Genomic DNA, 27,134 nt, shown 5'->3' with positions numbered 1-27,134 from the left:
TTTTAGTGAATTATATCGGCAAAGATGCTATTTCCATATAAAGTCACATTATAAGGTCTAAGAGGTTAGGAGTGTGGGCAGGAGGGGACCATAATTCAACTTTAAGCAAGTGTTCAGTGCAATAGTACAACGTCTCCCCACATCCTAATTCACCAAAGAAGACATCCCCAAAGCAAAGCATACGTTTGGCTCCACTGACTCTTCAGTGCACCGACTGCCAGGCTGGAGACACCTGCCCTCCAAGCTCCTCTCTGGATTTTCACCAGTGGGATTCCTCTAGGATCTGTGCTGATGGCAGTCAGGTGGATACCCAGCTGGTTTTGTATTTAACAAGTACCGGCAGTCTAGGCTAGGCCTTTCTTTTCACACTGGAACTCAAGATACACGTGGCCTGGAAGAATTGTGCTTCACTGAGGCCGGGAGTCACGTGTTTGCTGGCTAAGCTACTTGTCATTGATTTCTCATTTCTTCATTCTCATAGTGAAGATGACATTATGTTTAGATAGAGATAAATGTTTCAATAGAGGTCAGCTCTTCACGGCTTGATTGCTTTCCATCTGCCTGGTTCCCGTGGTTGGAGTCCCAACCACATGTTTGTTTGTCCCTCACAGCTTGTTGCCGTGGGGATGGTTATAAGATGGAAAATTTCAATGCTGACTTCAAAAACGCCCTGAAATTGATGGAGAAAATGAGCAGAATAAGAATGTGCTCTGAGTGGAGCACATTGCTCTGATAATTGTCCAAAAAAAAAAAAAGACAAAAAAAGACAAAAACAAAATGAAACAAAAACCAGGAAGACAGCTCAGAGCCACAGACATGGTGTTGCTGTTTTAGTGTGTGTCAAATGTCTCCTACTTATCTATCAGGTGCTATATATTAGAAACTTGCCTCGAGATTCAGAAAGCGAATAATCCTTCGTGCTGAAGAAGTATGCTCCAGGGGTCCTTTTGAGCAACTGAGTTTTCCCTAAATGTAGTTGACTTGTTTCTTGGGTCCCTTTAGCCCACTCGAAGACATGCCTGCCATCCTGGAGAAGTACTGCAGTCCAGTCTTGTCTCTATTGTTAGGGTAGAGGGGACACAGGCCTGTCTAGCACCCTGGTGATGTTCTCTGTCTTTAGTGTGTTAAGGCAAGAAATATCACAGAAGTCAAGAGGGAAAAGGCTTTTGTTCTTTTTTTTTTTTTTTTCATTAAAAAAACATGATGTGAATTAGCTAACCCACATATTATTTGGGTGACACAGAACTAGCAGCCTGATCGGGCGTCTGAGCATCCAAGATGGAGGTGAGATTGCTGTGGACCACTTAGATGCCTTACCTGGTGCAGGCAGGCACTTATGAGTGCCCACTCGTGTGTGTGTGTGTGTGTGTGTGTGTGTGTGTGTGTGTGTGTGCGCATGCGCGTGCGCACGCGCCTTCTGAGGTCTGAGGTACAAAATATATATTTTCTCTTGTAACCTAATTTTTCTCCCTATCTTTTAGATAAAAATATATACCATGGAAGAGCAAGATGGCATATCTGTTAAGGTTGAAAAGTATGTTAGCAGCCCAGCACACACGGCTTTCCATCTCCTGTCCGACTTTACAAAGCGGCCTTTGTGGGACCCCCATTACATGTAAGGACAAGCTGAAATGTTTTTCTTAATCACGCCTGACATTGTGGGAAAGATAACATCAACTGTAGCTCATCTTCACTTGCCAATGCATGACGTGTTGATTTGGGGACTTAGAGAAGTGTTAGAGCTTGTTCTGCTTAAATTGCTGCATGGCAGGTAAAAAGCAGCAAGCATTGCCCTCCTCTGCCTGCCGTTGGCATCGAGTTGGCATAGGTGGACAACGTCTGTTGTAATATTACTGACGATGTCAACGTTGATATCATTCCTGTTTCTGAGATCAGCTCAGCCGGGCTCTGGAGTATCTACACACACCTTTTTCTCGCTGCTCAGCCTCATTGCTCTTGAGGAGGTATGCAGAGTCTTTCCTAAGCCTTTGCTGTCAGCAGTGAGTCCTGCTTGCTGCTCTCCCTGGATGCTCCCATCATGCTTTGCTGCCATCCAGCCACTTTCCTTCCACCACTCTATTTCATCCTTCCTGGAGCTATCACTTCCCTTCCACTTTGCTGGAATATGGCTTGCATACCTATTGCTGGGTACGCATATTTAGACACTCGGTACTAAAAATAGTCTATGTCTTGTGGGGGGTAAAAATGTAGGGGTGCTGCATCAGCATCAAGCATGCACAGATTTTTTTTTACTTCATTCTTTAAATAGTATAGAAAGTATTAACACAACATTACATTGCGTATGTGACCTAGAGATGATTTAGAACATACTGAATGTTAGAATATGTTAGAATGAAAAATACTTTGTCACTGTATATAAGGGACTGTGCTAGGGATGACTATGGAGCTATAAGCCTTGTTACTGCTACTCTACAGCGACAGATTACACCCAGGCCTGGCCTCGCAGGCTACAGAACACTGCAGCATCTTAAAGATGCCTTATCTTTCGGCAACTTATTTTAAATGCTTCTCCCACAATTCTGTTCCACTTGGCACCCTGTTTAAATTGAGCATGAATGAACGGGGAAGCCAGTGAAATGACTGCAATTCAACTTACTTGTCTTGTCTACCTACCTAAGACTCTGGGGGTCTTCAGGATGTGTTTGCATTTCACTCACGCAATAACCCCCTAGATAGTATTATCTACGTTATACAGACGAAATAATAAAATGACTTGTCTAACGTAATTTAGCCAGTAAGCAGCAGTCTGAGAGTCAAAAGCAAGTGGCTTAACTTCAAGGTTAGCATTCTTCCCAGCATGCTCTGTCCCTTTACCTGAGCACTTGGACTGGCCTTACATCCTGCTAGATTTCAAAATGGTTCATTTGATCCTAGAAAAAACAATAATGTTATGAAAAGATTATTGCATTCCCCCAGAGTTTTGAGGGAAGTGACCTGGGAGCCAGACAGCTGACACCTATCACTTGCAAAATTGCTGCTTCTGAGCCAAGAGTCTTCAGCAGAGTCCATGTAAGGCATGGGGATGGGTGAGGGGAGGGTCAGCTGGCCACATGTGTCAAGAAGGAGGTCAGGCCAATAGGTAAGGGAGGTGCGTGGCTTATCCTTGCAGGTGGAAAGCATGCCCTTGGATACTGTTCTGTTCACACAGATCCTGTGAAGTCATAGACCAGGTGAGTGAGGATGACCAGATATATTACATCACCTGCTCAGTGGTCAATGGAGACAAACCCAAGGACTTTGTCGTGCTTGTGTCACGAAGAAAGCCTCTCAAAGATGAGTGAGTAGTACATTAAGGTCATGCGATGTCCCAGCGCTGCCTGTTGGCGACTAGGAATGAAAGGATATGAAAACAAGAGTGCCACAATGGACGTCTCTAGTCTGCAATCATTCTCATCCAGTTTAAAAAAATATATATACGAATCCTTAGTTACCATTTTTAAATGCATTCTTGGATTGTCAGCCCTTGCAAAGGACCCACAAGCATCCTTCCTAAAGCAGCTTCTCTCTGCTCTATACAGATTAGAATCAGTATCTGAAAATCCTTCAAGCAATCTTGTCAGTGAAGTCAGCAGGAGTGACGACACCGGAAGCTGACTTAGAATTTACAAAGGCTCTGCTGTATGAGCCGTCTAAACTGGCTCACGGTGTGCTAGGGCTGTGATCCAGGTTTGCACGTGGCCTTCCCATGTTCACTGGACCACACGGAGGTGGGAATCCAAAGAGTGGTATCCCAGATAATCTCTCCACACGTGTGGACTAATGTACATAGGTGCTCACTGTAGCATCTTCTAGTGTGTCAAAGGGTATGATGGATAGATTTGATAGCTACTTATAAATATGAGAAATCCACAACACAGAACAGTGTGCCACCTCCAACGAGGATAAAGAAGTTATGGGGGCACAAATATAAAAATGTCTCTAACTGTTTGTTGTTGGATGGAGAATCAGGTTTTGCGGCTGTGTTTGCAAAGTGACTGGATTTGTATAACAATTTACATGTGTGTGTGTGTTTGCTAATGCCACATGAATCCATGAATACAAAGTAGTGAGCTGCACAGCCAGGGGGAAGTGAGGGAAGTCACTCACAAGGCAGAATAGGCCTGAAGCCTCTAGAACAGGCTGAAGGGCCATTTTTATTTCCTAGCCTGTTGTATTCTTTCTCTTTCTTTCTTTTTCTTCCGAGACACGGTTTCTCTGTGTAGACCTGGCTGTCCTGGACTCACTTTAAACCAGGCTGGCCTTGAACTCACAGAGATCCACCTGACTCTGCCTTGCCTATTGTATTCTTTACTGTGTGAAAATTGCTTTTCTTTTTAACTAAAAAAAAAAAAAAAAAAAAAAAAAAAAAAAAAAAAAAAATGACAAAGGACTGAGATTACAACCTGTTGGGGCACAGAAAATCTTCATCGACATCCAGCCTTGTGAAATTACCATATCCCCAATGTCTGATTGTCTCTATAGAGATGTGTTGTTGTTGTTTTTTTTTTAATGCAGATCACTCACCCTGAAGAGTCTAGTTTTCAGAGGTCACTTTTGCAGGGACAGTGAAATTATCCCAAGGATCAGGGATATCGCCAGGGCTGGATAGCTTGTGTAACATACAGGAGGCCCTAAATTTAACCCTCGGGACCACACGATTAAATGAATAAAAGCCAGTAGCTACAGAAACTTCTTTCTCTCTCAGAGTTAGAACACGTGTGCGCTCTTTTTTTTTTTTTTTTTTTTTTTTTTTAAAGATTTTATTTATTATATATACATAGCTCGCAGGCCAGAAGAGGGCATTAGATCACATTATAGATGGTTGTGAGCCACCATGTGGTTTCTGGGAATTGAACTCAGGACCTTTGGAAGAACAGCAGAATAGTCAGTGCTCTTAACCTCTGAGCCATCTCTCCAGCCCCCACGTGTGCGCTCTTATCTTTCAGTAACACCTACATCGTGGCCGTGAAGTCGGTTACCCTGCCGTCCGTCCCACCATCTCCACAGCACACCAGAAGTGAGGTCATATGTGCTGGGTTCCTCATCCAGGCTGTGGACAGCAGTTCATGCACCGTATGTGTGATGGGATATTTGTAGCTTGATTCATTCTCACAGATGTGGGGGACACATCTTCATTTCCCTCAGATCTAGTTGTCATAGTCTTACAAAATGTGTCCTCACTAAAAGGCCCCTTGGTTCCCCCCTTCCAGATTCAGCCAGCAACAGTTTCAGTCCCTTGCGTGAAAATTCTCCAAGTCAACAAAAACTCAATGTGCTGTGTTTTCTCTTTGACGCAGGTAGCATACCTAAACCAGATGTCAGACAGCGTCCTCCCTTTCTTTGCTGGCAATATTGGTGGCTGGTCAAAATCCATCGAGGAAGCTGCAGCCTCTTGTATAAAATTTGTAGAGAATGCCGCCGCTCATGATGGACTTAAAAGTGTGTTATGATTGGTCAAGTCTCAATTACCTGTAATTTAATTCCCCAGGTTTAATTCCAAGTATCCTTAGCCCTTTCATTTGGCAAGTGTTGGGGCCATAAAATGATTTCATATCAGCCTAAGAAAAACAGTTATGAAGATACTATGGATTCAAACTACAAGATCTCTAAAGCCTCCCTGCACAGCCACTGAGAAATTGCCTGGATGCAATGTCACGTGATGTATAAAAATGGCACAATATGAGTTAAAACTATCACAGACGTCTCCAGGTTACAGAACTCAACGTGTATTCTGCAATGATAAGTTTGTAAAATGTGACGTGGTGGTGGGATATTAGCTTACAGGTGTTTAATACTGTTCCATGGGCAGCAGACACCTTTGTCGGGAGTCTCTGAGAAGATGTATTCCATGTTTTAGAACTTTAAATTAGGAAGCATTAAAGTATAATGGAATCCAATCAATTTTAGTAATAGGAACTACTTTGCTCGTGTCATTTCATGTACATTCCAGGTAGATGGCCAATTTAGTATCTATTTCTCTATATATCCCACGCCAGGTACCTGTAAAGTGTGATATTTCAAAGACAATATTAGTGGAGTTCTTCGTCACATCTATCCATTAGCTTTTTATCCCCTAGATGTCAACATTTATCATTCCACATCGCAGTGTCTTAACTCCTAAGACAAAACAGAATGTGTCAGGCTGGCCTCTTCAAAGGGGGTTTTTACCAATTGAAGGAGAAGTGAGACCATGAGACAGGTTAGGGATATGCTGCTCTGAGCTCACCAGACCTCTACCTCTGCTCGCCTGCCTCCTCCCACTTTTATGTTTATTTATCTGCTTCAAGGTTTTCCTGTATATGAACTTTATACTGCATTCTAATTTTATAAAGTACTATTTATCTATCAAAAGAGTAGATACACAGAATAGAACATTCTAGAACTAAGAGGACTTCTGGAAACATTTTATGTTCTAAAAGGTAAAAGAATTAGTAACAAATGGCTTATACATCACACTACAACTTAGTGTGTTAAAATCCCACAGTTCTGAAATGAAGATACTTTTAAATGCTATTTGTGTAGACTTGGCCTTTGAATTGTTCTTGAAATATTTTCCTGAATAGAAACAGAAATTCTGTGAGTAATTTTAGCGGACTCACATTGAGACACAGGGGCATTGTCCACTCTACTCTGCAGGATCCCCCGTCTCTAGGAGGGTTACTGACTACTCCGAACACTGTCACCTGTTGTAGGTTTGTCCCCATACCATGTACTTATGACAAATCTTAGCTAGTAAGTTAGAGATCTGCAACAGCCTTGAATAAAATCGAGCCATTACAACAATGTGCTATAATAAAAGCTGTGAATACCACGCTGGCCTAACCTTTCCTCCATCTTCCTGAGATGAGTGAGTAGAAATGATGCAGCACACAGATGAGCTAAGCTGAGGTGAATTTTGTAGGCACTGTGATGCAGCATTAGCTGTGGTGGGCCTTCTGTCTTGAAACTGTGGTATTATGACAGGAATATCAAACGACTAATAGACAGGCAAGGAAAACACTGTAGATTTGTTGGATGTGAGGATGATGGTTCATTATCTACGTGGGACTAATTTCAACATGCTATGCAGAATGCTACATAAACATACACACACTTGTGCACGCATGCGCGCGCACTCTCCCACCCCCCCAACACTTATAAATTGCTTAATTCTAGAATTTTCCATTGACTATCCCCAGGCAGTATTTGATGGAGTGACAGGCACACTGGGTCAGCTAGGTAACACAGGCATAGTCTAAACCTACCTGCATCCACTGATATTATTGTCATTAGCCTCACAAATTCCTTAAAACTAAATGAATTTTTAAAAGTTCTTCAGCCACATCAGTCCCCTTTCAAGTACTGCTGGTCACAGGAGGTTGGCGACAGCTGGAATGGGAGGTATGGGTGTGAGGCATGCCCATCTTCACGAGCTGTTCAGTTTGTCCCAGTCTTATGACACAGGAAGGGCCTGCTGTTTCCCCAGTCTCACCTAACCTATCAAACAATTTTTTCTAACCTTCCCAAGAGATTCTATTTCTATGCTTCCGAGCAGAGATGCCGAGCCCACCCAGCTGGCTGTCTCAGGATCAGTCAACACAATCCTAAATGGAAATGTTCATTCTTAGGATTCCTTGATTTATAGATTTTGAAAGACCACCATACAAGAAAAGACAGCAGCGTGCTGTGGTCTTCGTAGGCTATTTCGAAACCAAACCTAAAAACAATGCTCCAATGCATTCCAGTTGTGAAGTGCAATAGCCCTTGGGTTTGCACTGTCTTAAGCCCTTTTTATGACATTTAATTTATTTGTTTTGTGTGTGTTCATTTGATCGGTGTGGGTGGACACGTGCCACTGCACCTTTGTGGAGGTCAGTTCTCTTTTTCCACCATGTGGGTCCCAAGGGTTGATCAGAGATCGTCAGGTTTGGCTGGAAGACCCTTTACCACATGTACTAGCTATCTTTGTGGGTCATGTTTCCATTCATTCTACTGAGACCTTTTCTGCTAGGCACTTCTTTGCTCTGCAGTTTTTGCAAGGAATTGGAATGCACTTATTATACTATAAATAAAGTGAATAAGCAATATGCAATGTGGGAAGGTCAGTTGGGTTGTTTGTTTGTTTGTTTGTTTGTTTGGAAAATAAAGGAGGATAAGGAAAATGAGTGTCCGGAGAATTGATTTGATGGTGAGTAGAGACTCGTGAGCATAAACTAAAGACACAGAAAGAGTGACACGGTGACAACTCCCAAGTACAATTCCTCTGGCTCACTCTTGGAAAGGCCGAGACCCAAGTGAGACTGCAGCAGTGACAGGTACTTAAAAGCTCGGGTTTGAACACTTAGTCCACAGCTAGAGGAGGGTGTTGGGGTGGGGAAATATTGCAGGTCGACCTTTAGGTTTCTTAGCTCAGCTTCACTTTCCAGGCCTCTCTGCTTCCTGACTACGGATTCTGTCTCGTGCTCTGACCGCCATGCCTTGTCTGCCAGGATGGACTATCTCCTCTCAAATGGGGAGCTCAAGGGACCCTTCTCCCAGCAGCTGCTCCTAGCCAAGTCTTAGGAGTTCAACAAAACATCCTGATCACATAATAAAACATAGCTTTCTGATGTTTGCCCTACTTCAACTCCACTCCTCAGTCCCACTCACTGGAATGCGCACAGCCTCCAACAGTCACAGCCATCCTCCCAGTGCCCAAAACCAAGCAGAGCTTGCCTGCTGCGTGGGCAAAGCAACTGTCAACTTTCTCAAGCATCCCCAGCTCAAGAAATAGCTAATCAATGCGGTCTCCTATCATCCCTGGCCCCAGGCCATCCTTTGGAGTATCCGTGACTTGCCAAATGGTGCCTTCAACATCTGGAATTTATTTTTACTGTTTTCACTCCCTAACTGACAAACTATTAACATAAACCGAGTGATCTAAGGAAGGCAAACTGGCCACCTGCACTGCGGCACTGAGGACTGTCCGGAAAACATGACTTCCCTCCGCTCCTGCGAGCACACGGGAGTCTTAACTCCAGCAGCAGGGCTTGCAATCCACTGGAAGTGGCATGCATCCCCTTAAGTTCTCGGGGTAGGGAGCACTGTTTTGTCATTACGTTGTTTTCCTCACCAAAAAGAACAGCACACACAGCTCCTATTAAGATCCGAACTGTTAAGCTGTGCAGGCATGAAAACAGAGACCGCGTTTCTTTTTCTTATTTGGTAAATATTTAGCTTTTGCAGCGTCGGTGGCTAATCACAGCTGTTTCCTTTAGTTACAAATGGATTCAATCAGGTAAAATTTCAAAGGCAACATGCAAACCACCAGTCACTCCATTATGCGGCACAATGGCAGTGGCAGGGCGTGTGGAGTGTATGTATTAAATATGCATGTATTCGTCAAATCAGACAAAGAAGCTAATGGATCTCTGATTAGTGCTCTAACTCTATTATGCTGATGCTTCCATCACACCCTGACTCATCTTCAGTGCTGGGAAGTCTAACACACAATCTGTCATGCCGTCACTCGGTCTGAAGATGGAACATTGTTTTTTCTTTGGCTAGAATTTCTCTCTTGAAAACTTGAAATCCAAAAAGAGCTGTGATGATAGAGTTTAATAATTTTTTAAGTTTAATAATTTCTACTCTGTATCAAAACCAAACAGATCCCAGTATATTAAGGCTTACAAACAATCTTGCTTCCAAAGGGACTTGACAGAGAGAGTAATGATGACCAGCTCACCATAAGCAAACAGCTGATATCATTTTATTCAGTATTAAAAGTTACAGAGTTTGTGAGAACATATAAATATATTTCTATTACAATAAATTGATCCTCTGAATTAACATATAATAAAACATTTATTTATTCACAAACTCAAAGCTATGTGCTTTGTGTATGGGGCGTCAACTTTGATTCATAATTTACATTTCTAGAGATGACAGTCACAATCAGGTATACAGCCACTTAGCTTTGTCTAAGTTCTGTCTGTTAAATATGTTCTCGGGCTCACCACCTGTAATCTCAGTACTCAGGACACTGAGTCACTAGTGTGAAGCCAACCTGGGCTACATAGAATCTGTCTTGAATATGAACAGACAGACAGACAGACAGACACAGACAGACAGACAGACAGACAGACACACACACACACACACACACACACACACACACACACACACACACACACACGCACGAGCCTGGAGAGTACAACTGATCACCCTGTACTCCTTGATGAACAGAATGCAGGCAACTTGCCCAACCAAGGTCAGAGTTTGTGATATAGGCTTGCCTCGACAGGTGCCCAGCTCTAACCCCTAAAGACCTATTTTGGAAAGTCACAGTAAGGTGATAATTATCAATAATCAAAAATTAACAACTTTGGGCACTTTTGTCTTAGGCTTTTGAGGTTTGGGCACATCCAGAACTTCTTCATAGTCTGCACTCATTCCCTTTGCCCAGCGACCAACTGTGACGATTCGATCTGCAGAGGGATTAAAAAAAAAATCACGATATAAAAACAGCAATAATCAAATGCTTCCACTTGGAGTGGTATCGGTTTAGCAAGGAACTAGTTTTGACAGGAATAATCACAAGGAGAGGAGACTCCATCACTGCAGGAAAGTGAGCAACTCTGTCATTGATTAGAACCCTTGATTTCTGAGTACCACAGGCAATTTCTCGTCCCAATTAGGGAAATGCAGCCGCTACTTTGCAATGCACAAACTGATGAGAAAGCTCCTTCATTCTTTCCCAGAGTTCATCACTGAAGAGTCAATGAATTCCAAGAGCCGTAAACAGCAAGACTTAGGAGGCATCAGTTTTACATGCACAGATCCCACCTGCGAAATTATTCAACATCTGCTTGTCAGTTTTGTCGCTTGGGAAGCGGCAATCCTCCCAGGAGGGAGAACTCCAATCCCCTTTCAATCTCACTGCCTATACCACAGAGAGATGGTCTCCTTCTAGCCATGGCTTTAAACCAGGGCTCCTGATTTTCACATCTGAGCATCAGGGCAAGAATGCAAGAACGAGAAGACTCAGCAGTGACCAGGACTACATGAGGTAAGAAGAAATGTGCTTTTTCTCTAAGAAGCACTACTGGGGTGGCCTACTGCCTCTCCTTACTTTTATTTTGGTGTGTATATGTATATAGGTGAGTTGATGTGTGGGACTATACAGGCACAAGTTGTGCATGCGTGTGGAAGCCAGAATACAACTGTCATTTCACAAGCACCATCTATCTTGTTTTTGAGACAGGATCTCTCTGCCTTGGAGGTCAACAAGTAGGCTAGGCTAAGTGCCTGGCAAGCCCCAGGGACCCGCCTCTCCCCACTCCCCAGTGCTCAGCACCACACCCAGCTTTTTAGTCAGATCCTCATCCCAATTAGGGAACCGCCTGAGCCACATCCCCAAACCTGGGTCTCTTTCTTCAGTTCAGGATTCTAATCCTGACAAACTCAGGGAATAAGATCTCTCCTTCCTTAGAAGTGTGCTGTAAGTAACAGTGGACACTTAGGAAGCTTTTAACGGCCAAGGCTCATATTTCACTAGGAAAAAAAAAAAGTACTAGCAGATGCTGTGCTGATGACACATTTTTAATAAGTTTAACAGCTTTGACAACCATTTTGGAACACACAGAGCAACGTGCAAGAGGACACTTGGGCGTATGAATGCTGAAGATTAATTTTGTCATCTGAGGAATCAATATGTTTTTGCTAAGTGACAAAGTAAGTCCTGGTATACTTAACTCCATTTCTGGCAAATAGGAAGCTTGTGGGAGATGCTTTTCAGAACAGGGTCCTGCAGCTTACCAGCTCGCTTGGCCCAGAACAGACCTGGTGTTCAGGGACTTGGGACTGTGCTGATTGCTCACACATGTGGTAAGGCCACTCATGGCAGCTGTCTGAAGGCAACAGTGCCTCTACAAGTTATTACTAATGGAGCCGGAGAGGAACACCTCTTATAGATGGAAGCCTAGGAACTCACCTGAATTCTGATTTTCAGGGCAATCTTTCTTAAAATGGTCCACAGAGCCACAGAGCTTACAGCCACCACCTAGGAAAAAGAGAGTCACTGAGTACTATATCATCCTCATGCGGGGCTTGTAACATTGGTGAGCAATTTCACATTGAGTCTGATCCCCACATCCCTGATGCCTGTAAAGGCAGCTGGAGTCAGGAGGCTGGATGGGTGCCATCACTCCTTTTAGCCACCCATTGGCCACTCCCACATTTCGAAATGCTAAGTGGTACCCAGTCACTCCTTCTTGTACTGGACCTTCCGGAGAGCAGTGGAGAAGAGAAACGTGACCGAAGGCACCTGACCAACACCTCTGGGACGAAGTCTAGGAGGATGACTCATGGAGGGACAGTCAAGGCATGGAGCCTTCACTTGGAAACAAAACTTGTGTGCAGATAAATTTTTGCGCCCTCAGAAGGATGGCCACAGTTTCTATCAGTTTCTAAGCAAGCGAGTGGCGCCCCCAAAAGGCTAGTGAGTGCCACTGCTCTACCTCCTAGTCAGGTGCGGCAGTGACTCACTCAGGCAGGTCTGTTCCAGTGCCTTCCACGTGCCGGTCCTTCTAACTGGAGAAAACACTCCCATCTGCCTTATTTAAGCAACACTGCAGGATGGTGCAGTTATAGCATGTGGTTTCCCCACCTTGTGTTTCCCACCACAACCAAGTTCTCTCATAATCATATGTGTGTGAGGTGACTCATCAGAAGATGTCCCCATAGGATGCAAACCTGTCTCATGTGTATAGGATGTACCCCTCTTGCTTCACAACAACAACAAAAACGGTCCATCTGGCTAGCCACGCAAAGCCATTCTTGTGCACAAGTCAACTTTCCATGCCCGAGATCCTTCTTTATGGCACGGTGAAGCCAGAAGAGGCCTTGGACTAATACACTTACTTTAAAAAAGATGAAGGCCACAACTGAGCAAAAATCTAAGACACCACTGATCGTAAGACGTCATTACTTCACGAGACAAAAAAAAGATCCCAATAGTGCAATACATTTTGATTTCAGATATAAAACTGTGAAAGGTATCTCTTAAAATCAATAAAATCAAATTTCCTCATCTCCATTTTGCAGGCGACAAACTGACACAAGGCCAGTCATTTGGCAAAGATCCACAGCTGATCCTTGGGATGGGGAACTCAAGATACAGCAGAGACATATCCAGGACCCAAGGGCACCAGCCACCTTCTTACAACCCCACCCTGCAGGTCTCAGACACAACAGTCTTTACTGCAGGCTCTTAAGACACTAACTGAGCCAGACAAGAAAGTTACAGGAAGCCCCAGGTCACGAGTACTGAGAAATTCCAGAAACAAATTATCACAACAAAAGGAACAGTACACACCTCTCTCTGGTGGAATGACATGCTACGACACTGATGCATTCATTGCACTGCTTTTAATATCTTTTACTAATTTGGGATATAATCTTTCTCCTTCTGTTGAGCTTACCCACCCACAGATGTTTAATATTTTCTCACAAATAATGCTAAAGCAAGAAGTTTGAGAAGCATGCTTTAGCTTTTCCTGATTTATTGATAAATCACACTACAGAGCACAAATAGCCCAGCACAGCACAGTATTTGGTAAAGACACTCAAATCAGATTTAAAAAGTCAGATCTTAATTCTGAGTGACGGTGCACGGGCCTGAGCCCTTGGTCAGGTGAGGGTTAACAGCACTCACCGTCAGCATAGACGCCTTTGGTGTTATCAGGGCAGGACCTGGACAGGTGTCCCATCTCTCCACAGACAAAGCATTTTGCAAATGGAAATTCGCCTGTAAGAATCAGTGTTCTCATTAACTTATTGTGTATATGACAAGTCGTGTAATTCGCGTCACTTTAAAATACTGTAAACTGAAAAGACATCTTTTTACCAAGGTGGCTATTTAGTGCTCACCCTCCCACAGCACCAAACAAGGACGTGAAAGAGAACATACCGAGGGCGGGGTCTACGCTGGCTCTGCACTTGGTGATCTCATGCTCTGTGGACCCGCAGCGGTAACAGATGCCAGTGCCCATGTCCTGACTTTCTAGCACAGCTGGGCAGTCAGCAACCCCATGACCAGGCTGTCTGCAATGGAAACATACCTGGAAAACAAAATATGAGCTTCCATGGTAAAACTACTCTCTTGCCTTCACCAGTATTTCATCAAAACTTTCTTTATTTTGCATCAGTGATGTATTTGTACAAGAAAGTACGTTCCACATCTCCAAACAGTCGGGTGCCATTTTTGTCCCAGGGACTTACATGCTTCTCAGAATTAATTCTACTAATCCATGAATTAATCTGTGACCCAGACACAAGGTTATAAGTGGCTTTGTAGGAGGCAATTGCTCAAATGAATCAAACAACTATGGATCATATACTTTTTTATTAAAGACTCCTGCACCAGAAGACAAAGGGCGTGTCTGAGGGAGCGGGCTCTGTACAAGTCAGACGATGGCTAATCAATACCTGTATTTTTAAACTTCACATAGTTGACTGAAGCTAGTCTCAGTGCTGCCACTATGATTCAGATCATAAGACATGAGGTGCCCAGGTAGGTCAAGCAGGCGGCTGTGTTCGGATGGCTGAGTGGAGCCTGCTCAGAAGCCAAGCTTCATCTGTGCTGGGAGGCACCCAAGTATCATTAGGGCGGGGGTATTTAAAAATTATGGCATCTGAGACCCAAAACGTTAAGGATAGCACTGAGGAGCACTAGCCTGCTGAGCAGGGGCCAGTCCACAGCCACTAGAAAGAACAGGAAGGTGAGGAAATCACTAGAATAGCTGCCTGGTCACATAAACACAACAGTGGGACAAATGGCATGGAAGAAAAATCCTGTCAGAAAGAAAAGGTCAAGCCACTGGCCAAACCCTATGATAGAGAGTCTCCCCCAAATTAAGGCTCTGACACATCCTCAACAGGCTTCTGTAAGCCAAGTGCTTCAAAATCTGAGGCCACACACACACAACTCAACATCCTTATCCTTGGTACCTTGGTACCTCCTGATTGTGCGATACCAGAGTATGGGGCAGGGGTGGGGTGGGGTTTCTGAAGTTTCTGAGTGCCAGGAAGTGATGGCCCAGGTTTTCTACTTGCAGGAGTACGGGGCTAGTTGGACAGGAAGTGTAAGTGATGTCACAGCCTACAGAAGCTGCGGAAGGCATGGTGGGCTGCACTCCTGGTTCAGCAACAGTTCACAGCAATGTATCTCATCTGGCTGCTGTACAGACTTGCTGTCTCTAATAAAGTGATCAGCTGACGCAAAATTGAAGACTACGTAACAGCTAATAAAACCACCAGCACTAATTTTTATTGTGATTTATAAAACAACTTAAAAAGGAACTCTTTTCTTACATGGAAAAGACTTTAAAAGTTTAAGCATCATACTAAATAATATTGAAATTTCTGTCCAAATAGGGGGTGTGCATGCAAAATACTCTAATTGGTATTATGATAAGCAATACCGATTTTCAAAAAATTGCAACCACCCATGCACAATGGAATTAGGTCTGGAGATGTGCCCTGATATAAGAGCCCTGCTGATTTCCCAGAGGATCTGAGTTTGATTCCTAGCACCTACAAGAGGGGGTAGGGACTTATAACTATCTGTAACTTCAGTCCTAGGGGAACCACCACCCTCCTCTGGCCTCCTGGGCACCAGACACACAAGTGGTGCATAGACATATATGGAGGCCATACACTTATACATATAAAATAAAAATTTATATGACCCACAAACACTTAGCAAGGCAGTAAAGTGCATGCCGCACAGGCATGACAACCTGACTCAAGCCTCAGATGCCACGTAGAAAATCAAGTGTGGCGAAGCAACGTAGAATCCTAATACTGGAGAGGCACGCGGGCTGTTGGCCAGCCTGTAGGGTCTAACTAGAAAGTTCCAGGACAATGGGAGACTGCAAAAGACCCCACCTTCAAAACAGGTGGATGGTGCCTAAGGAGTGATGCCTGAATGTCCTCTGGTCTCCACACACATGTTCTTGCTTACTTACATACATGTACACTGTGCACACAGGTACACACACTCATGCTCTTGCCTACTTACATACATGTACACTGTGCACACACATACACACACACTCATGCTCTTGTCTACATGTACACTGTGCACACACACAACTCATGCTTTTGCCTACTTACAAACATGTACACTGTGCACTCATATGCACACCCTCTTGCCTACTTACACACATATACACTGCACACAAATGGCTTTTGGCTAGGCATGGTGGTCTATATCTATAACCCCAGCCACCCACAAACCAACCTCACAACACGCGCCTGAGCACAAACGGGTACAAGCATACATGCTCTGGCTAGGCATGGAGGCCCACAGCTGTATTCCATTCCCAGCAGGAGGGTTGCTATGAGCTTGGAAGCCATAACAAGCACTGGCCCTGTGAAGTCGCGGTGCCTGGCCTCTACCAGGCAGGGAAGTTTCCCACCCAGGCTTCTGCAGCCTCTGTTGCCAAATATATTTTGTGAAGAGTCCTTAACTTCCATGTAGAGAGGGTGACAGGGATCCGACCTCTTTCTTGGGAATGAGTATTTTATGGCTAACAGGAAGAGCATGCACTCCTTCCAAGTAACGAGAACCACCTTGAGCTTGTGGTATCGAGTGGTTGCTTTTCAGCGGCTCTTTGAAAACGTGTTACCATAAGACAAACACAGGCTTTGAGTTCAGTTTGACTTTCACCTCTAGCACCTACCAAGTGGCTCTCGTCCAGTTACTTAATCTGGACATACTTCTGTGTTTTCTGCCTGCAATATGGGAATGCTATCATTTGTGTAGTGGTCTTACGACAACTAACCAGTATACTAAGTATGTGTACATACATATATGTGTATACACACACACACACACACACGCATACATGCTAAGCAAGCACAAGCCTTAAGGAGATGCACCAGGACAGCAGTAACTGCACTGTTAAAATACATATTGTATGAGCAGATGACTGACAGCCTCTAGTTACACAAAGAAGTAAGCAGCACAGCCACGCCGGTCTCACCATTGCATTCTTCTTTGCCGCTTGCCTCTTTAACCGTCTTCCTTCCCGTCGCCTGTCTTTCCTTAAGGCCACTTCGACTTCTTCCCTCACTTCCTGGCTGTCCGTTGCTATCAGCTCTCCATTGTGAAGCATTTTTGAGTTCTGTTTCAGGTATTCCATGAATCCGTTCACATCTTCATTCAAGTACTCTTTTTTCTTTTTGTTCCTTTTGTGTTTTGCTTGAGGGGTGTCATTTTTAAGGGGCAGCCCACCGACTTGACGTTGTTTATACTTTGGAAAGTTTTGCCCTGCCCTCTCCGCAGGCCCCTTCCTCATGTCCTCCCATGATGTTGCAGACAAGGGTCTCTTACTATTGGAGGTGGTAACTCTAGCCCACCTGGTCATGGTTTCATTAGAGGCGCTTCAACCGATCTGTAAGATAAGCACATGCAGTAATTGGTCAATTAATTAAAAACTGAAGATGACAGACAGGCCATTGTTATCAAACATACTCAGTATTTTAAACTTTAAACCACTAAAATTTTCATGTAAGTATCTGCATTGACACATGGTGTGCTGCAAAGACATTTCTCTAAAATAGTTTTGGCATTGATCGGAGAAGTTCCACTCCAGTTGAAGACAAAGACATATATATTTGCTTAGAACTAGAAAGTAATTGCCAACAAATGAATTTCACATTAGAAATCACATATAAATACGTTGAATGGTCCTCGCAAATCCTGTAGTTTCCCTGGCCATTTCTTTTCCTACCTTTAGACTCCATTCTACGTTCTCCCAACCTGCTTGCTTAGTTTGCCATTTTAGTAAGACAACTTGCAAAGCACACTAGTAAGCACACAGAACGCTTGTCTTTTTAAGTTTGTCTTTAGTCCTCGCCGGGAGACGTATAAATAAAGGCAATATAAAAAGTGTTTGCAGTCAAGCATAGGAGAATGTGGAAATAGAAGGATCCAGAGGGTCCTAGAAACCTACAAGAACATTATGCTGGGCAGATCAGGGCCCAGGGGTCCTGCTCAAACTATGGCACCAGCCAAGGACAATAGGTGCAGTAAACTTCAAACCCCTACCCAGATCTAGCCAATGGACAGGACATTGGCTCTCCACAGTTCAGTGGAGAGCGGGGTATGACTTTCACACGAACTCTGGTGCCCCATACTTGGCCACCTCCCCTGGATGCGGAGACCTGGTGGCACTCAGAGGAAGGATAGCAGGCTACCAAGAAGAGACTTGATACCCTATAATCAAATACAGGGGGAGGAGGTCCCCCTCAGTCACAGACATAGGGGAGGGGAGTAAGGGGAAAATGGGAGGGAGGGAGGAATGGGAGGATACAAGGGATGGGATAACCATTGAGATGTAATATGAATAAATTAATAAAATATATTTTAAAAAGTGTTGGCAGTCATGTGATAGTCTTCTCTTATTAATGAGGGTGACTACCATTTGTAGTCCAACGATTATAAATAATTTTCCATTATTCCATTTCAATGATTTAAATTGTAAAGTAAACTTCATACCAAGAAGCCTTATTTGTATACCCTTAAAGTGTTCAAATACTCATAAATGGACGTTTTATTTAGATGTGCACATACCTTTAAAGGAGTTTGTTTTAAGATGAATTATTGGATCCAACATATAATTGAGTATTTTACTTCACACGCAACCTAGCAATTCCGACGGCGGCTTATTTTTCCTCTTCTATGAATGAGCACATCAGACACAATCAAAGACTGATCTGAACTACTGAGTTACCACTTTCAGGGCAGCCTTGGCGCCAGCAGTCTACAGCATGCCTTCCCGGCCGGTGAGTGCCGCTGCACACCGCTTTACGACTCACTGGTCTCCCCGCCCCCCGCCCCCAACTGTCACCAAGAGGGCGGATCTTCCTTCCGCAAACCCGGGATGTGTGGCTCGGGGTGTCAGGAGGGTAACATGGGAAGGCTGGGCAGACCAGGTGCTCTCGCACGAGAGGCAGCGACGTTCCCTGCGCTCCCAGCAGCGTCCCGTGGGCACCTTCAGCCTGCGAGGCCCGCTCCCAACAGCCGAGCCGGACGATCGGACTGGCTCCAGCCTCTGTCCTCGTGGCCTCCGTCACGACTCCGGCTCCAGCCAGCCCGAGATGGCACAGCGGCCCCTACACCCCAACCCGTGTCGCCCACCTAGCTCCTTACCCCGTGTGAATCCTCCAGAGCAGTTGAGACAGCAAGCCAGAGAAGCCCGACCCCGGACGAGGGCGTGGCCACGAAGACAGGAAGTACACCTTTCCCCTGCGCGTCACTTCCGCCGGACCCAGCCAAGGTGGAATGAGGCGTGTGTAAGAGGTGGATGATGTTAGTTTGTGGGTTATATAGTGTTAACAGGTTGCTGCACTGGACTTCCGGGACTCGAAGATCTGTGCTGTCGTGGAATGCGCAGTTTAGAGGGAGACAGAGGCAAGGACTGCTGGGAACAAGGGCTTCCTTAAAGTGTCCTTTGAAAATCCAAAAATACAGTGAAATTGGCTGTGGGAGCGGGCCAAGGGCATTTTAAGCAGAGGCTCGGCAAAGGTGTCAGCGCGGTAGGAGTGTCACTCGGATACAAGTCTGCAAAGGTCTTTGGAGCCCCTGTTGGTTCTGAGCGGTCTGATTAAATATTAACATTTTGTGGCTAAAGATTAAGACCATTCTTGTCCTCGGTCCTATTAGTTCCCCTTCGCCCCCACCCCGCCCCTCCCCCGGAAGCCACCACCGCCCCCCCGCCCCCGGTTGTGCTCAGTGAGAAATGGCATTGCCATATACATTTAGTTCGCCATCGTCACACTCTTTGTCCACTCTGCTCTCCTTCCCTTTAGTCTCCGACTGCCTCTTCCCTAGGCTCAGCTTACACTGTTGGCCCAAGTTACTGGAGCTCATCTGGGCAGACGTGTTTCCCCACCCCCCACCCCCGCGCCTAAATTATTTTCCACAAGTGAAGTTTTGAAAGCGTGAATTGGTCTGCCAGATCAAATTGGTGCCTTTCTGCTCAAAACCCTTGCGTCTTTTCTCACCGTTGGGATGATATTCTAAAAGTCCCTGCCCGCTTCACTAGTCTGAACTCTGTACAAAGGGGCCTTCGCATTCTCTTAAGTGGTCGCTGTACTTATTTAGCACCAGGATTTACGTAAGTTGTTCTGTTAGCATGATACTCCGGGTTTCTTCAATCTGTTTGGAGACATAAGAGTTTTTTTTCATCCAAGCCTCCCAAACATCCTCGCGCGCTAGGCAGTGACAGGCCATGCTTTCTGATGACACTTCGCAACCCACAATGGATTGTGTAATACATTTTATTATACCCAATTAACCTCTGCCATAATTGATTCTCATTCCTTACTCTGTTCGCTGGATGAAAAACTAAAATGGGCCTGTTTTCCTTAAAAGGAAAATCAATATCGGAAAAGGTATTGTGATTTGGTATGGTAAATACCACACCAGAAAGTTTAAAAATACAAAAACAATCCTCTAGTTGTTGGGAAACGAGCTGCTTAAAGGGTGTGTGATCATGCTCCTCGAAGTTCGTGACCTCAGCCAGCAGCTGGCTCAAACCTGCTGACATCTCGAAATTTGTGACCTCAGCCAGCAGCTGGCTCAAACCTGCTGACATGTCCACTCAGTGTGAGGTTTTATTTTCTGTGGGTGCCTGGCCTTGAACGCAATGTATACCACTAGGTGGCGCATTCAACGAAAACCTGTATTTTTGTGCTGAATTTCCTTGAAGATCTGATTCCTCCAGCCTGTTTTGAGGATTCGTAGTTGGGAGAGCAGGCCATAGACTGAGTCCTTTGGGGTGCAAAAAGAAGTGTTAGTATTCCTACTAGTACTAAGTACTGTTTGCTGGGGGGGGGGGCAGCTGTTGCTTTCTCCATGTAACAACAAGGAAATAGCGCAGAGAGCTAGAGTTACTTACTCAAGGTCACACACACAGTAAAAAAACAGAATGAAATTTGGATCCAAGAGCTCAGTCTGTAATTGTGTACTGTTTTCAAATTCTACAGAGCATTGTCTACTTGAACTCACTTTAAATACGCTCTACTGAGTGCCAAGGTAAGACTCAGGGGGTGTTTACTTACAACTCAGGAGATTATCTTTTTATTCCATTCTCCTTTACTTATTGATATATTATAACTACTCATTTCATGACAAAATGTAAGTTAGAAAAATGTTATATGAGGAGGCGAGAGTTTTGTTATCAGAGGATATGCTTCATTTTTTAAAATATTGTAAAGCATCTGTATTTGTCAGTGTTCTCTAGAGGAACAGAACTGTTGGAATGGATTTCACTGTGGCATTTCCATACCTATGGGTCATGCTTAGCACACATATTGTTAGTTAAATGCTATTTTTAAACACCATACTATAAGGAACTAAGAGAACGCATGCAGTGGTATAATACTTCCTTTACATGCAGTAGCATGCGGTCCTATCACAAGAAGGAGAACACAGTACTTAATTATCCTATGGGTGGGGGAAGAACTTCCAGGTACAATTAAAGGCCGGCCATTTGCTGGAGGCTAGGATCTCCTTAGTGTAGGGTAGGATGTTTCCAGGAACCCCCAGGTGCTTGTTAAACGGGTTTTATCAGAGCCTGTAATATTCCCTGCGGGATATGTGGCACTCCTTACAAGATCTGGGGTTCCCTAGATCAGGTGAAGAGAGAACCCCCCTGAAAAAGGGAGTCTGTCATAATAGGCCCAGCTCAGTTGGATATCTGGGTATGCTAGACTTTGACCTCTGCAGCAGCACCCCACAGACAGCAAAACAGCGCGCGCGTGCACACACACACATACTCAGCCAACATACAAACACAAATACTCAACACAAACACCAGACCATCAATGAGGGAAGTTTATGCACCAAATACATAAATTTTATACTTACTTCAGAACAAACATAACGTTAGGGCTGGACAGGTGGCTCAGTTAATAAAAGCACTGTCCACATAATCCTAAGGACATAATGATCTCCAAGGCCCATGTTGAAGGCCAAGTGTGCTGGTGGGTTGTTATAATCCCAGTGCCGAGGAGGCATAGACAGGCAGATTTCTGGAGTTTGCTGGACAACTAGTTTTTCTCAGCTAGTGAGCTCCAAGTTCAGCAAGAGAACCTGTCTCAATGTAGTAAGTAAAGAGTGTTATGCCAAAATTATGAGAGACTCCCTGAGCAGACCACCCAAGAGCCGAGTACAAATGCAATCTTGAGGAAGTCTTTATTGCAGGTTCGAGACCGGGCCATACCTCCTATGCACTGACACAGCAGATGCAGGGAAGTGGCCCTGAGTATCAATTGTGAAGGGTTTTTTTTTTTTTATATATATATATAGGTTTTAGACAAAGAAATGGGTTTTATAGTATGGCATTTGGGCAGAAAAGCTACAAGCAGGGAGTTACAAGCCTTCGTGTTTCATGGTTGGGTAATAGGTGTAGGGGCAAGTTGACCTATAGAAAAGATTGGTTGAAACAGTCATTGGGGCTTTAGGAACTTTGGCCTGGTTTCTCTTAATTGGTTATTGCTATGTGCCAGACCACCTGCTGGTCAGCTTGACCAGTGGAGAATATATTTGGACCTTCTCAAGGTGAGCTGATTGTGTTCCTAGGGAATATTTTTCTGTTTAGACTACTTTGTGGTTTTCCTGGAGTGTGGGTTCACCTTAGCCAGGCTTAACAGAAAATGGAGTTTCTTTTTCAAAATGGAGTTTGTCTGGTCCTTACAAAGAGCAACTGATGGGGACACCTGATGTGAGCCTGTGGCAATATATACTTTAGCCCTCATTTAAAGTTCTACTGCATGCCTCTTCTGGGGAGTCGTTTAAGAAACCTCTATTCTCCTCTAATACAGAAGGAACAGGCAGACTTAAAGATCCTATTGAGTCCAGCTTGGTAAACGACCTTAAGATGATTATTTACAACACCAGAAATTCCCCCAGAGAGACAGAGACAGAGAGCCACAGAGAGAGCCACAGAGAGAGACACAGAGAGAGACACGGAGAGAGCCACAGAGAGAGCCACAGAGAGTGAGGATGAGGTGAGCAGAGAGGAGGGAGGGGAGAAAGAATGAACATGGGAGACTCTGACTCTTGGTGTTAGGCTTTCGCATTCCGTGGAGAAGAAGAGAGGGTTTCTGGAGTTCTCTCTTGGCCCAGGGGCCCACTTCCAAACTCAGATGGTTGTGAAGCTGGCTAAGGCGTAACAGAGGGCAGTAAGTGTTGACTTACTGGTCCACTGGCCCTTGGAGTTCTGCTTCCCCAGTTTAGTGGCTACAGTTTTTGTATGCGCACACCAGAGGATCTCTGCATTGTGTTTCATGGCAGGCCTCAGTGGAAGGCAGAGTAGACCAGTTTGTTTCTGCCATCTTCTGTGGAATCAGATCCAGCCCCGCTGGAATTTCGTATATCCAATCCTGCCCAAACCCCTTCTGAGTGACAGGTGTTTGGTCAGCCTGGTGAAGGGGACCAGGAAGTACTGCAAGACCAAGAGTCTCCAAGGCCCTGGCTGGATGCATGGCTTTCTCAGCGAGCAGCATCAGGACAGCCAGCTTTGCTCAAGAGTCACGTGGAGTATAGACAGTGTGGTGACTGGAGAGGAGAGCTGGAACAGTGTGTGTCAAATTCAAGTGTTCACATTTTTATCGCTTAGAGCTTAAGAACTTTAGTATTAGTTACTTTCAAGTCACTGAAAGGAGGAAAGGTTTATTTGTTGTTTGTTTGTTTCAGACCATCAGGAAAAGCACTGTAGAGTAGCTCAGTTTGTGGTGTCAGAAGTGCATGGCAGAAACATTGTTCGTGTCAGGGGAGATGGGAGACAGGGAATGGAAAGAACTCTGGGTGGGACCTAGAATCCAGTTACAAAATAGCACACCAGCCCTGTCGGGAGTGTTTCAGATTCAAAGCATGGCAGTACTGTAAAGCGATGGGTTGCCGTTCCAGATCCTACAGTAGACAACGTAAAACTGCCAAGTAGGTTTTGTATGAAAGAAGTGTGCCTAGTTTGGTTTCAACACCCTCTAGAAATTAATTGAACTTCATTAAAATGTACAGAAAAAAAAAGCACTGGAAGGTGGAAATGAATTGTCAGCTCTATTGTTTGCAGTGAAATGAGATGTGGACAAGAGAAGCTATAACAGCCTCTTTCTTTAAAAAACAATCTGTCAATATTTTTGAAGCTGTTTTAGAATCTTTGCAGTAAGGGTTGTGGATAATCCAATTATGTGTTTCTTCATATGCCATTTTATAAATGTTATTCAATGAGAATGAGTTAAATTTAGAACCATTGAAAAGAGTTTTAAACTATGGTTTTTGACATAGGACCCAAGAATTTATAATAAACACACACATAGACATATATACTTTAAAAAAATCCATCTCCTTGTTTCACAAATCAACACATTCAAGAGACACAACTACTCTAGGACGCGACCCTAGAGATAGAGTTTGTCACCTGATATACCACCATATTGATGTTATTCTCACCTACACTGTTGGTTTTCTTCCTCAATAACAAAAGCCGTAAGCATCAAGTCTTAATTTCAGAGGTGAGGAAGAGGGTATCTGAAGTGTCTGGAAGGAAAAACCATTAGTGGGAGTTGTTTGCAGTTGCTGAGCAATAAGTAGGAGCTGTCCCATTTATTAAATGTAGGCAGTTGTATTGTCCCCAGAAAAAGTTTAAGCCCTTTTCCTATCCGCTGCTTTAAAATGACAAAGAATAGGACTGGAGCACTAATTGTAGGAACGATGAAGTCCTCTAACTGTGCTCTCAGCCTCTCCTGGAGTCTCTCAAAATCAAGTCCCTAATCACAATTTGTAGACGTTAGCATGTCAAGTGCATCAAAGGAGTGCTTACCCCTCTACATTTCAAGGAAGTGGTGGAATTTGTAAGTGTTCCTGCATTATCTGAAGTGAGTGCTTCCCCTCCCCCTCTGTCTGAGGAAAGGATACTGGGTATGAACTACCCATGCACGGGGAATGATGGGGTTCCATTGAGAAAAAGCACTGCACATAGCCATTGTCTCCAGTGTCTTGTTAGCTGATAAAGACAAGTGAGAGACTCCTTGACTTTAAACAGCCAGCAGCCTGTGAAAGGACACCATGAAGATTCACAAACTACAAGCAAGATAGCTAGTGAAAGGATTACACAAATGCTATAGATTTCATATACATTGATTATTCTTGGGAGGCCTTGAGAAAACCTACCCACTGTGTTGCAGCAGCTAGAGAGAGGGCTAGGAAAGTACCAAGACAGAACCCATTTTTAAAGGTAAGTGCCTGGTGTCACTATCCTACACACACACACACACACACACACACACACACACACACACACACAGAGAGAGAGAGAGAGAGAGACACGCAGACAGAGAGAGAGACAGACAGACAGACGCAGAGAGACAGAAAGAGACAGACAGACAGACGCAGAGAGACAGAGAGAAAGACAGACACAGAGAGACAGAGAGAGAGACAGACAGACAGACAGACAGACCTGGACCCAGCACGTAACATGTATACTCGCAGGTCTGGCCGTGCTCCTTCCTGGGGCTGGCCCCTATCTCACTTCATTATTTTCCACACAGACATGAAAATACATAGATAACTGGCAAATATAGTATTTACTTCCCAAGCTAGGATACTGCTGAAACTCTACCTCAAAATTTTGGTGAGCATATATTCAGACTAAAGCTGAAAGATGTTACTTAAAAAACAGAATGGAAGCCACAAGAGAGAAAAACAGCACCACAGCAATGTAATGAGAAACTGTGGATTGGAGAGAAAGAATAGCTAAATATTATTTGTATTTTTTTTTTTAATAAAAAAAGGTTAGCAAAATGTAGATAAGCCAGTGTCTGCTTTCACTAAACTAATTTGACCGACCATGTAAGTGAACATTTCAGAGATGCACCATGGGCACTTTGAATGTGTGTTGCTTCAACAAAGTCATAAGGAACTAAATCTGTTCACCTGTCTTCCAAAGAGACATGATTGCACCGCTAACCAATTTGTTTCCAAATGAACAAAATGCATTTTAAAAAACCTTCAATACCAACTCTCTTTTATTCATTAGAGTCTTCTTGTGCCTCGTTAATGTTAATGATATAATCTAGCTCTGATTGAAGTGCACCTGAAGGCAGTTAGTGCCTCATCACGACTGATGAGTTCCTAGTAATTCAGGCATACCCGCAGAGTGCTCACACATCCGGGGTTCCTGTTATCTCTGGGCATGTCTGTGTTGGCAGCAGTCTAGCTTCTGCACTTTAGGGACCCTACTTGTCTTGTTTGACCTCACCTACATGACTTTCCACTTTCCTAAACTGCTTTTAGACCTAGTTTTGTGCAAACAAGGATGTGTGTGTGTGTGCACGCGTGCATGCGTGTGTGTGTGTGTTTATACCAAGGTTCCACACTCCCTGCCCCCAATCATCAGATTGAAGGCATATGTAGAATGTGTGAGTCAAATGCACTTTTGGAGAGTAAGGAGTATGGTATAGTTAATAGGAACTAAGTGATAATATCAGTTCCGTTCGTTTCTATGTAATTGTTTCATAATACCTGATTTTCAAATGTTCTTCTTAAATCTTGACTTTATAATACAATTGCAGTTTTTTAAAAATTGTTTTTGACAATCCTTACCTGTTGTGTTAGGGCTTCTACTGTGATAAAACACTATGACCAAAAGCAGCTTGGGGAGGAAAGAATTTATTTCACCTTCCAGTTTATGAGTCCATCACTGAGGGAGGTCAGGGAAGGACCTCAAGGCAGAAACCAGAACAAAGGCTGTAGAACAGTGATTCTCAACCTGTGGGGTGTGGCCCCTTTGACAGCATACCCTCTCTCTCCAAAAGTATTTACATTATGACTCACAACAGTGGCAAAATTGCAGTCATGAAGTAGCAACAAAAATAATTTAATGGTTGCAGGTCACCACACGAGGAGCTACATTAAAGGGTCACAGCATTAGGAAGGTTGAGTAGAGGATCCCTGCTCACCGGCTCACTTCTCATGGTTTGCTTTGCCTGCTTTCTTATAGCAAGTTCCATTGTCGCATGCCTTGGTCCTTGTCATGGCAAAGCCTTCTTTCTGTGGTCCAAACACAAAAGTTTACTGACAATGATTAGTGTTCCCCCAAACT

The 27,134-nt window shown here is 44.1% G+C and overlaps 2 protein-coding genes across 2 annotated transcripts in view; one reads left to right on the top strand and one right to left on the bottom strand.

Moving 5' to 3' along the window:
• Acot12 (acyl-CoA thioesterase 12) overlaps window positions 1–5,574 on the top strand; it is a 39,725-nt gene extending 34,151 nt beyond the window's left edge. The window contains exons 12-15 of the mRNA XM_051172400.1: window positions 1,482–1,615; window positions 3,170–3,298; window positions 4,947–5,073; window positions 5,298–5,574. Coding sequence (XP_051028357.1) covers window positions 1,482–1,615; window positions 3,170–3,298; window positions 4,947–5,073; window positions 5,298–5,450 — 543 coding nt within the window. The 3' untranslated portion in view covers window positions 5,451–5,574. The remainder of the gene's footprint in view (window positions 1–1,481; window positions 1,616–3,169; window positions 3,299–4,946; window positions 5,074–5,297) is intronic.
• A 4,438-nt stretch (window positions 5,575–10,012) lies between these two features.
• On the bottom strand, window positions 10,013–17,405 carry Zcchc9 (zinc finger CCHC-type containing 9). Its single transcript, XM_051172510.1, has 5 exons — window positions 17,007–17,405; window positions 13,928–14,078; window positions 13,673–13,765; window positions 11,951–12,019; window positions 10,013–10,445 (listed from the first exon to the last, which is right to left on the bottom strand). The coding sequence occupies exons 1-5, from the start codon at window positions 17,388–17,390 to the stop codon at window positions 10,327–10,329; spliced, it is 816 nt and encodes a 271-aa protein (XP_051028467.1). The 5' UTR covers window positions 17,391–17,405; the 3' UTR covers window positions 10,013–10,326.
• Window positions 17,406–27,134: the final 9,729 nt, after the last annotated feature.

The sequence above is a fragment of the Acomys russatus genome, chromosome 30 (genome assembly GCF_903995435.1).
Source record: "Acomys russatus chromosome 30, mAcoRus1.1, whole genome shotgun sequence".
Lineage (NCBI taxonomy): Eukaryota > Metazoa > Chordata > Mammalia > Rodentia > Muridae > Acomys > Acomys russatus.
The sequence above is the reverse complement of the archived record's forward strand: the minus strand, read 5'-3'. Positions and strand labels throughout refer to the sequence as shown.

Coding starts and splice junctions, on each gene's coding strand:
- Zcchc9 (XM_051172510.1), bottom strand. CDS start 17,390: ATGACCAGGTGGGCTAGAGTTACCACCTCCAATAGTAAGAGACCCTTG. Junction 12,020..13,672: donor CAAAGGCGTCTATGCTGACG/GTGAGTGCTGTT, acceptor TCTTTTTCCTAG/GTGGTGGCTGTAAGCTCTGT. Junction 10,446..11,950: donor CCCTGAAAATCAGAATTCAG/GTGAGTTCCTAG, acceptor ATCCCTCTGCAG/ATCGAATCGTCACAGTTGGT.